Source organism: Pleuronectes platessa, chromosome 21 (assembly GCF_947347685.1).
Source record: "Pleuronectes platessa chromosome 21, fPlePla1.1, whole genome shotgun sequence".
NCBI lineage: Eukaryota > Metazoa > Chordata > Actinopteri > Pleuronectiformes > Pleuronectidae > Pleuronectes > Pleuronectes platessa.
Genome location: NC_070646.1, coordinates 1,668,192 through 1,678,965, shown reverse-complemented (window position 1 = coordinate 1,678,965; position 10,774 = coordinate 1,668,192). Strand labels below are relative to the sequence as shown.

The 10,774-nt window shown below is 45.2% G+C and overlaps 3 protein-coding genes across 3 annotated transcripts; 1 reads left to right on the top strand and 2 right to left on the bottom strand.

Moving 5' to 3' along the window:
- Positions 1-294: 294 nt before the first annotated feature.
- On the bottom strand, positions 295-2,831 carry mrpl10 (mitochondrial ribosomal protein L10). Its single transcript, XM_053414319.1, has 5 exons — positions 2,733-2,831; positions 2,369-2,538; positions 1,858-2,022; positions 1,601-1,745; positions 295-1,521 (listed from the first exon to the last, which is right to left on the bottom strand). The coding sequence occupies exons 1-5, from the start codon at positions 2,770-2,772 to the stop codon at positions 1,292-1,294; spliced, it is 750 nt and encodes a 249-aa protein (XP_053270294.1). The 5' UTR covers positions 2,773-2,831; the 3' UTR covers positions 295-1,291.
- A 17-nt stretch (positions 2,832-2,848) lies between these two features.
- pnpo (pyridoxamine 5'-phosphate oxidase) lies at positions 2,849-5,400 on the top strand. The gene is made up of 7 exons (XM_053414318.1): positions 2,849-3,303; positions 3,538-3,662; positions 3,753-3,852; positions 3,982-4,035; positions 4,151-4,279; positions 4,355-4,425; positions 4,649-5,400. The coding sequence occupies exons 1-7, from the start codon at positions 3,115-3,117 to the stop codon at positions 4,812-4,814; spliced, it is 834 nt and encodes a 277-aa protein (XP_053270293.1). The 5' UTR covers positions 2,849-3,114; the 3' UTR covers positions 4,815-5,400.
- An 869-nt stretch (positions 5,401-6,269) lies between these two features.
- On the bottom strand, positions 6,270-10,440 carry prr15lb (proline rich 15 like b). Its single transcript, XM_053414282.1, has 2 exons — positions 10,220-10,440; positions 6,270-6,844 (listed from the first exon to the last, which is right to left on the bottom strand). Exon 2 carries the CDS (start codon positions 6,815-6,817, stop codon positions 6,482-6,484), a length of 336 nt encoding a protein of 111 aa, XP_053270257.1. The 5' UTR covers positions 6,818-6,844; positions 10,220-10,440; the 3' UTR covers positions 6,270-6,481.
- Between the last annotated feature and the right edge of the window lie 334 nt (positions 10,441-10,774).

The following is a 10,774-nucleotide window of genomic DNA, read 5'->3' as shown; positions in this document are numbered from 1 at the left end:
AGGGAGGTAAGTCCTCCCTCACTCTGCTGCTCACTCAGCTCCGAGCAGAGGAGGTTCCACAGGGGCCGAGAGGAGGAGACGCAACTCAGCGAATCTGGTAGTTTGAGCTGCAGGTGGAAGTTTATATAGGATTAAACTAGAGATTCTATCATATAGAATTATGATTTAGGTGTTTTCTTTTTCATTTCCCCTCACCCTTCAATGTAAAGCGTTTATTAAAGCTCAGAAATACAGTCACAGGAGACAGGTACAAAAGAGGAAGGTAGACATAGAAATGAAGAACTCACTGTCCGGTAAAGTCATACACACATTTAATAATTTCCTGTTTGGAGAAGAACTCGACAGTTATGACATGTTTATAAAGAATGTTCTGTCATCAGTGTTTCTCTGAACCACAGCGACCATCTTACATTTCTGAAACAAACTCTTCTATCCCTCTTCAAGGTATTTGTTTCCATGGCTCTTCCGTCTCTGCGTCTTTATCTGATAAACATCAACATCAAAGCATCTTCAGACTTTTATTTTAATGGGTAAATACAGACTATGTGCATTTTTTACTTTGGTTTCTGAACCGTAATGTGATTTGAACAGTTTTTTATAATTCACTCGTTTTGCAGACACGTGTGAAGTGGTTAAACTCCAGAGTACAATCAGCCGCGCTCAGAGAAGCAGGACATAATAGACTAACTGACCCAGATTAACATGTAATCTGCAGATTAACCATCAGGATCCGTGACCACTGGTGTGTATTTCGCCTGGAGTGGTTCTCATGAAGCCACTTGATGCTAATGCTACCTGGCACTGTTCTGTTATATTCTATGAGCAAATCAAAAAGGTAAAGAAATTCTCCTACATCCTGACAATAAGCTGATGACAATATTCTTTGCAGACAAACCTGTAGAAGTGAGAATGTGACGAGTCTCAAATCCAAACAGTTTGAGTCAGAGCAATAAATTGAGTCGACATTGTTTATTCATGTGTGACAATATTTTAAATAAACTAAGAGCTTGGGCTACTGGGATATTTTTGCAGCATTGTCCATCCAAGACTTTCATGAAGAGGTTGAGATGCACAGAAACCAGTCCAGTCTTCAGAATCCTTCATCGACCAGTGTGAATCACCAGTGCTCCCAGGGGCCGATAAACACACTCTGACATTTTGTTTGATTCAGTGAAAATCTGCCTGGAAGTTTTTTTGTTGAAGTCAAATAAATGTGACGTGTGCTTCCAGCTCTTCGCTCCCTCGTGGTTCCAAGCATCTCTAAAGGAAAACAGTCTGAATAGATTCCTCTTCACGAGGCGGCCTCCTCCTCGGCCGCTCCGCTGTCCGGGCTCAGCTGCCGGACGTGCTGCTGCAGCAGAGCCGACAGGTGGGCCGGGTGCCGCTGCAGCAGGGAGGCCGTGAGGGAGGTCAGCATCGTCAGGCCGCTCACCAGCTGACCCTGGACCACAGCCACCGACGGCAGCTTGGAGTAGCTCACTATCCCGTCCACACTCAGCAGTGTGTCGTCTATGCAGGCTCCTGTTGAGACGGACGATTAGAAAGGATTATAAATAAAATAAAGCTCGTCCACACAAGCAGACACAGAAGAGTAACGTACCCAGTAGGGCCATCTGGGGACTGGACCTCAGAGCCTTCAGCATCTCCTTCACCTTCGGCTCTTTACTAACAAACAGCACCGTCGGGCCAATGAACAAAGGAGCCATGTTGCTGTGGGCCGTGTCCATCAGGAACGACCGCATCACCTGAAACAAACAGGAATAATGATGAGTTACCTCTAATGATGTGGACGCCATTAAAAAAAGATCAAGATACAGAACTCTTACAGATTTAGTATATATATGATATAAACTCTACCTGGTTTGGGAAGAACTTGACGATGATGCCATGTTTGAAAAGTTTGTTCTTGAGAAGCATCATGTCTTCGGCGCTGCTGGCGCTGTTCTGCACCACGGCCACCATCTTACAGTCCTGGAATACCTTCTTCAGATCCTTCTTCAAGAGCAACGTCAGAGCGCTATCCTGACGAAGGGAAACATCAGAGGTTTGTGTCACGTTGTATATATTACATCACTACTGCTCTGGCTCCCTGTCTCCCTCGGAATAGATTTCAAAATGTTATTACTAGTTTTTAAAATCACTCTTAGCTGCAACGTCCCCCTTTATAATCACTGATGTTCTAATCCCGTACAAACCTGCTCAGATCTCAGATCAGCTGCTGCTCTGAGGCTCCATCACTTTGGAATAAACTTCCACTGGGAGTTTATAACATGGCTTTGACCCAGATGTCTCATGTTTCTGTGTCATGTTTCTGCAGCAGTTTGAAATATTGTTTTTCAGTTTTCTTGTGCACATGGCAGCGTGTTACCTCCTGGATGCGCTTGGTGGTGGACGGGTAGGCGCCCGGAGGAATGACCCTCTCCGGAGGAACGTACTTGGTCACGGCCATGAGCTTCGCCCGGAGGATGTGAAAGGTTTTCCGGTGTCGAGTCACGGCCTTGGAGCCGTGTCGGACACTCTGGGTGAGCGGAAGCCATCCTGAAGGAAACAGAGACCCAGATAAACACCTGCACAGCTCACACCTCCGTTAGCCGAAGATGCTAACAGCGGCTAACTTTCATGAAATACTGTTGTAACCGAAGCTCAGATTATATTTAACACTTCAGGACAAGACATTGATCCACTCAGAGTAAAACAACAAAGTTATAAAGTTATAAATCTCTCTATATTACCTTGTCTCTGTAGAAACTTTGAACACAAGGTCGCCGCCATCTTTAACCGGAAATGTGATCCAGGAAATTACGTCGCCACAAATGCTGCGTTCAGGGTCACTTCGGCAAATAGGAACTCTCCGTGGCTGACATTTCCTGATTTGCCCTCTGTGTAGCTCATAATAACAGAGAGGACATTGAACGCAGCACCGGCGTCTTCTTTTTCGATTAAATCATTTCCGGTCATAACAAAACATTTGAACTCTTATCATTATTCATTAACTTTTATAATAACTCGTCCAAACCAGTTCGATTATTCAACCATTTTTTTTAGCGGTTACAAAACTCGCTTTACGTAACGCAAAGCGTGCAGGGCTCCGTCACGTGACGTGCGTTGGACAGAATGAGACGCGTTCACAGTCCGACTTTATTCAGCTGGATCGGTTTATTCTGCAGGAATCGTCCGTGTCCAGTGCGCGTGGCCGCGGATCAACGAGGAGCTTGTGCAGCGAGATTCTGCAGCAAAACATCCACGGACACGAGCATCATGGACCTGAGCGACATGAGAAAGAAATACAAGGGAGACGAGGAGGTGAGCGTGTGTGTGTGTGTGTGTGTGTGTGTGTGTGTGTGTGTGTGTGTGTGTGTGTGTGTCTATATGTGTGTGCGTCTGTGTCTGTGTGTGTGTGTTAGTATAACCCACTGATCAGTCTTCCCATTTATGATCGATCATGTTAAGAAATGTCATAATTTAAAGGTTCAGTGTGTAGAGTTTAGTGACCTCTAGTGGTGAAGCGTCACGCTGCAGCCTTCTCTTCGATCTCAGTGCTTTGAGGAGAACCAGCTCGTGTCTCTGGACCCGATCAAGCAGTTTGGAAACTGGTTCGATGAAGCCACCAGCTGCCCTGAGATCGGAGAGGCCAACGCCATGTGCATCGCCACCGCCACCAAGTAAGACCCCCCCCCCCGCCTCCTCCTCACCTGACGAGCTCTGTTTGATTGATTGTGTCTCACAGTCTGTCTGTTTGATCTCTGCCTCAGGGACGGACGCCCGTCGGCCCGCATGGTCCTCCTGAAGGGCTACAACAACGACGGGTTCCGCTTCTTCACCAACTACGAGAGCAGGAAGGGATCCGAGCTGGTGAGAAGATGCCGAGGTCAAAGGTCAAAGGATGAAACCCTGCGACGTGTCCTCGAGCTCAACACATTGATTTGCAGAATCTGGTGTTTTGACCTTTTTAACGTCAGCTGATCTGATCTCTGTCCACAGGAGAGTAATCCCCATGCCTGCCTGGTTTTCTACTGGGAACCTCTGAACAGACAGGTGAAGCCACTACCCCATCAGTTTCTGTCTTATTGAAGATATTAGAGTGATCTCTCATTATTAAGTTTATCTCCAGATCGCTCACATTCCATATTTCCATGCTCTCCTCCTTCAGATCCGCATCGAGGGCACGGTGGAGCGGATCCCGTCCCAGAGCTCCAGCGACTACTTCCACTCCCGGCCGAAGAGCAGCCAGATCGGGGCGGTGGTGAGCCGACAGAGCACGGCTGTTCCCGACAGAGACGTAAGAACCGAAGCTGCGTTACATTCTGTAGATGATTCGTGAATATCTCAGTTTTCACTTTGAACTTTCTGTTAGTTTCTGAGGCAGAAAAATGCAGAACTGGAGGAGAAGTACAAGGACACGGAGGTGCCGATGCCTGATTACTGGTGAGCATCTGATCGCTGCATGAAATCAAACTACAGCTTCTCAACATGATCAGAAAGGTGAAGAGGCTTTGGTGTCAGAACATCCAGGCTACTAGTTTCCCCCTGTTCCCACTCTTTATGCTAAGCTAAGGTCCGGCTGCTAAATCTAAGCAAGAAAGCAAATGAAGACCAAAATGTCTTGTCCCTGATCTTCTGTCCCTGCTGTGACGTGCTTGGCCTCCAGGGGGGGCTACGTCGTGAAACCTCACTCCATGGAGTTCTGGCAGGGTCAGACCAACCGACTGCACGACCGCATCGTCTTCACCAAGCCCACGGGCGGGGAGCCGGAGCTGGGAGAGTTCCATCGGGCTGCGGCGGGGGACTGGGTGTATCAGCGTCTGTCTCCATGAGAAGCTGCTCCACAGACGGACACTCCATCTTTAACGTCTTTACCTCTGATCAGAGAAACAGGAGCTTCTGCTGGAAACTACTTCAACAGGTGCTGCTGTGTTTAGGATTCATCATCGAGCTGAACGTCGCTGTGTCTTCATAACATTTTACAACTTTGACGGGAAAGGAAAATGACAGAAAGTGACACATCAAAGTCCACTTGTGTTAAATAATGATCCACTGTGATGTCGTTATTCATCGAGTCACCGTCGACCTTTAGGACCAGGAAACTGTCTTTATCTCTCTAGAGTCTTCAGCTCTGACTCTCACGTCTCCATCAAACTAAAGGCTGTTGTGTTGCAGTAGATTATAGTGGTGTCCCTAATAAAGTGGCCACTGTGTGTCCTCATTCATGTCCTGGCATGTTCAGCTGAGCACAGGCTTCACTCTAACGACCTGATATTAAGAATTAACTGGAGATTTAATGAAGAACTGAACACTCTCTACGTTTGACTGTAATTTGAACCAAGTTTTGTTTCAATTTTTAAGAATTTTAATATAATTTCTTGGAAATTGAAGGAAAACGTGTGTTAAATTAAAGTGTTTCAAAAATAATTAAGAAAAAAAGGACTGATTTTAAGCTTCTGATGATTGATCCAACTGCCTTTAAAGAGATTATGTCATGTGCCAATTACTGTGTGTGTTATGTACCTGAGAGGAATTTCTTTAACTGGAATTAATTGTGAAATATGTCCATTAATAAAGTTTAATTTGTAATTCAGGACTAAGTGCACTTTGTAGCCACCAGATGTCGCCATTACAGCACGTGCAAACATCACAGTTACTTCAGAAGAGGAGAAATTCTCCCACGTTAACATCTGGACAGAGTTTGTTTTTTTGTGTATCTATTATTATCTGTTGTGTATCTGCAGCGCGTGTGAAGCGCCGAGTTCCAAACGGCAGCCGCACAACGTGTGATATCAAATTTCAGTTTCTGCTTACGATCGCCATGCCAGCGAATCACAGGTGAAATAACAACCTGTGTGACGTCACCGAGCTGCAGACGCAACCGTGTGTAACAAAACAGTGACACGAACACAACTTTCATATTAACGCATCCAGACACGTTTTATTAAAAACAAAACACCTTATTGTCTTCTGGCAGATTCCAGAGCAGATCTTATAAACGGTTGTTGAAATCAAGTCTCCAAAAATGTAATAAAAATTTCCAGTGCTTTTGTCAAAACACGACACAGACACACACAGACACACAAACATCGTCACTGATTGAATATTGGACATTTAAAAAAAATTGAAATTACAATCCAAAACTCTACAAAGATAAAAACATGAATTAAAACAATGTTTAATAATCGAGACGACGCTCGGTCCGAGTTTCTCCTTCGTGACTCGTTTGACTTCAATCCAAAGGAAAGTGCTTCCCCCCCCCCCCCCCCCCCCCCCCACCCCCGCCCTGCTCTGTGAATGTTTAATGGCCGCCTGCTGATACCACTTGTTTGTTTAGGTGTGAGTCCATTGGTTACAGTATCGACCAGGGTGTGGTGCCTGGTAACCAGTGTTTGTCCACCTCCTGGTTGTGTTTACATGTGGGAGCCTTCGTCCCAAAGTGTCCCACGGACATGTGACACGTCGGGATCCAGTTTGGGCCTTGTGGTCGCGCGTGCACTTATTTGTCGGTCTTCTTCTTGTGGTTCTCGTCGCTCAGGCTGTGCTCGGAGAACAGAGTGGGGTTCTCGGCCAGCGTGGCGCGGACCTTCTTCTTCTCCTTGAAGCGGCCGGAGTGGGACACCTTGACGTGCCGGCCCTTGGTGGCAGATTTGTCCACGATCTTCTCCAGCCGGGCGTTGAACTGGCTGTCCATGTGGTCGGCGGGGGGGCTGCCGCCCGAGTGCTCCTTGTTCCCGGTGTTGCTGCCGTACTCGGCCGGGATCTCGTACAGGACCTTGGACTCGGACTTCTTCTTGCGGGAGAAGGTCAGCTTCCACCAGCTGGACTCGGCCATGGCTCAGACACAGACTGGAGGACGGACCTGGTGTGGAGAGAACACAAGACTGTTAAAGGTTCAAATCTCAATGAACGTTGAAGATATGATAAATTCATGTACAACAGTATCTTCCTCAGATTGATGAGACGTGTGGAGACAATAAAGGTTATTGAGTCAGGTAGGACCAACGAGACGTCCTCTGTGGATTCAGGGACTTTTAACAACCTGAGTAGTTTCTGGCTTTGATGATTTATTCGTTATAAAACACAGACATGAAAACAAATAAAACCTCAATTTAAAAACGTGTATCTGCTCAAAAGAAGCAAACCAAACACAGACTACATCTCTGTAATAATCTAAGATCTCCACCTTACTGTGTAAAGTCCCTTGAGATAATATAAGTTATGATTTGGAGCAATACAAAATGTAATTGATTTGTTTTTAACATGACATAATTCTCGCTGGTCCCAGATCAGCCTCTTTCCAAAAGCCTCCCGACCGGGTGCAGACCCTCAGAAAGCCCCCGGTCACCAGGAGGCTCCTCTCCACGCAGGAGGTGTCACCTCCTGGAGGAGGACACCCGACACTCTGCTCCTCTCAGCTGATGAATTAATGAGCATCTCATCAGTGTCCTCTGTCCCTCATGTGATCTGATACCAGGCCAGAGAAAAGAGAGACTGGTCCCGAGGAGGCCAGCTGTCGTCTCCGTGCTGCTGCAGGAGCTCACATGGACCATTATCATAATAACAGATTTTATGATTTCATCTTATTGACTGATGCTCGTGGACCCAAGTTACAGAACCAGTAGTTTCCCAGTCAGCTGATAAAACCCCCAGTCACATGGTGGGATGTGATACCTGACTGGTATCACATCCCAGTCAGGGCAGTAATAAAGTTTATGTTTTTATAAAGTACATCATATAAAATCCACCTCGCTGCATTCAAAGTAAACAGGGAATGTGTGTTTTAATAGTAATATAATAATAAATAGATGACGGATGATTCTGTGAGATGAGAGTTCAACAATCAGCAAATATTCATGATTAATCGATCATTTCAGTTATTTCTCAAGCAAAAATGTCAAATGATTTCATAAATCCAGGTTTTCTTACACGATAGTGAATCAAATATTTTGATCTTTGAACTGTTTTCTAATCTTTTAATGACCAAACAATCATTTAATCACCAGATTCATTGATAACAGAATTAAATATCAGTTCCTCAGAGCTGTAAAACAAACACACAGGCACTATGAATACATTTATCAAAACATTTCTGAGGTTTCTTCCTCTTCATGCATTTTAATAACCTCGACTTTGCACTTTGTTATTTGGATTATAAAGCAGCTTTTATGAGTTTCAATGGAGCCGTGTCTGCAGCTTTATGACGCCTGACAGGAAACAATCAAGCCCTCAAATCCTCCTTTGGTGTGGTCACTTTATCACGAAGCACCTACGCAAATAAAGAGTCCCGGCCCTTCGTCTTACTCTTATCGGCCCCATGTGACGTTCAGGCCCCTGCTCGGACCAGAGGTGCAAAGGTTCAAGAACGAAGACGCTTCAGGAAACACGTACGAAGAGTTTGGAGTTAATTTTGATTGAATAAATGCTGAATTACTTCTGACCATGAGATCCTGTGTTCATCCCTTTGGTTTATCTGGTTGGTTTATCTATAAGTTGGTTTATCTATAAGCAAGATTACTCATAAACTGCAGGACGGATCTCCACAGGAAAAGGATGGAACATCGGTGGAGAAAGAGAGAGGGTGGATCATCTCCTTCTTTAACAGAGAGACTCCTTCACCTGTTTCCCAAAGAATCCTTCAGTTTGGTGCAACTGGACCCAAATTAAAGTCTGGTTTAAATGTTTGCACATGGTTTCTTGTGGTGGACGGCCGGTGGAGGTCAGAGTCTCCTACATGTTCATGTCTGACCTGGTTTTGTCCAGACACAGGAAACAGAAGAAGAACTTCCATGAGTTCTCCAGCGGCTGCAGCCTCCGACTCACGCCTCCTTTTCCTTCATCTTCTCAGCCGCTCTAACAATTTCTAGTTTCAGGCTCAACATGTAAAGTTAATCGTGTTTGTTTCTGTCTGAATCCAGTTAAAGTGTCTTTAAAAAAGCGCCGGCTGCTCCATAACAAACGTTGACACAGCATCTGCATGATGGTGTTGACTTTACCATCAATGAGTTTCTTCAGGACAAAGTAGCCGAGAGCCCCGACGGCACTTTCACACCGAGTTATGAAAGAGAACTTGGCGGCACAATATGAACACATATTTCTTTTGGTGTGTTTGACTTAGACGTGACCTTTGAGACAAAAAGCCGTGTTGACACAAAGGAGGCCCTCCGTCGATCTCTTTAATAAGTTACCATGTGTCCTGCTCATGTGAGGGCGAGCCGCTCGGCAAAGCCTCAGAGATCACAGCAGGAAGGGAACACCGCGTCTGGAAATCACTAACCAGCCGCGACGTCTTTTCAGAGGCACAATGTTCGAGCTGCAGAGACTCAAGGGCACCGGGGACCGGGCTCATAATTCAGCTGCAGCTTCATTCCACTCTCAGGTTTCATCCTTTGTGCCGGTTTCACCCATGACCCGTAACAGCAGAGTTGATGAGGAGCCTTTCATCACCTGACGCTTGTAATAAAAATAATATGCATCGATATAAACGTGTGATTATTTCTTTTCCAATCATCGGAGTGAGTGTGAGGGCTTTCTAGAGACGTCAGAGGAAGTTGAAGGTGAAGTTTGAAACGTCACATGCACTTGAGACAAAGTCCAAATGTGTTAAGTATTAAAAAAGTTTCAATTTCCTGAATATGTCATAAAAAATGTCATAACTTAATCAAAAGGTGAATTATGCTCACTCAGCAGCTCAAACAAGATACAGACAAGCGATGACATCAGTTCATCATGTTGTCACAGCAGATACTGTTTGTTCATATCTGTCAATTTAATTTCTTTTCAGTTTTAAGATCTGCCTCCATCTTTAAAATATAAAACAACCCGTTGCAACATCGTGGAGCAGCTTCGATATCTTGTTTTGTTTGAGCAACCGTCCAGAAAACAAAGATTTTCAGTTCACAATCACATTTTCAATAAATAAACGTATAAAACTGTCACATTTCAGAACCTGAAGCCTTCGAATATTTGACATTTTGCTTAATAAAACCAAATAAATGACCAGATTGTGAAAACAGTTTGTTGATCTGAAACGAGTCCTGGACTGAATCGTTGTTCACCTCTCACAGTCTCATGTGTTAGATTTGATCAAAACTGCATTCAAATGATAACAAACCAAACTAAAGCTTCTAAAGGATCTTTTCTGAGGTCGGAGTTCATTCTGTCAACTAACATGTGAAACTCTCACAGCATCAGACACATGAAACAACAGTGAAATGGATGCAGTGTGTTGTTTTACCTTGTTGACAACGAGCCGGCTGGAGCAGGTTCTCTCAGACGTGAGACTGCAGCTCCATGTTTACCGTCTCTTTGTGCTCCTCTCTTTGTGTTTGGGTTTTTATTGTGCTTCTCCTCAGGTGATCGTGCACAGGTGCAGCATCTCCTCCTCTGTGCCTCTCGCTCTCTGACCTCGTCCCTCTGTGCTCCAGCACACACCCTCCTCAAACACACACACACACACACACACACACACACACACACACACAAACCTAGAGCCCGCCCAGGGGAAACGCTGGAGCCGTGACTCAGGTGAGGCATTTCTTCAGACCACATGACAACAGGGTGAACCCGAGGAGAGCAGGTGGCCAAATAGAAATATATGAAATCACTTAGGACCAGATGTTTCTTGTTCAAAGTCTTCAGTTGTTCCTAATCTGGACAGAAAGAGACAGACAGACGGACGTGGACGTGGACGTGGACTCGACCATCACATAAATGATCCCTGATGCTTTGCATGAGTTGTGCAAAATCACAGAGGCTGACTTTGCAAGTTTGGTTTCCATTCAAATGAGCT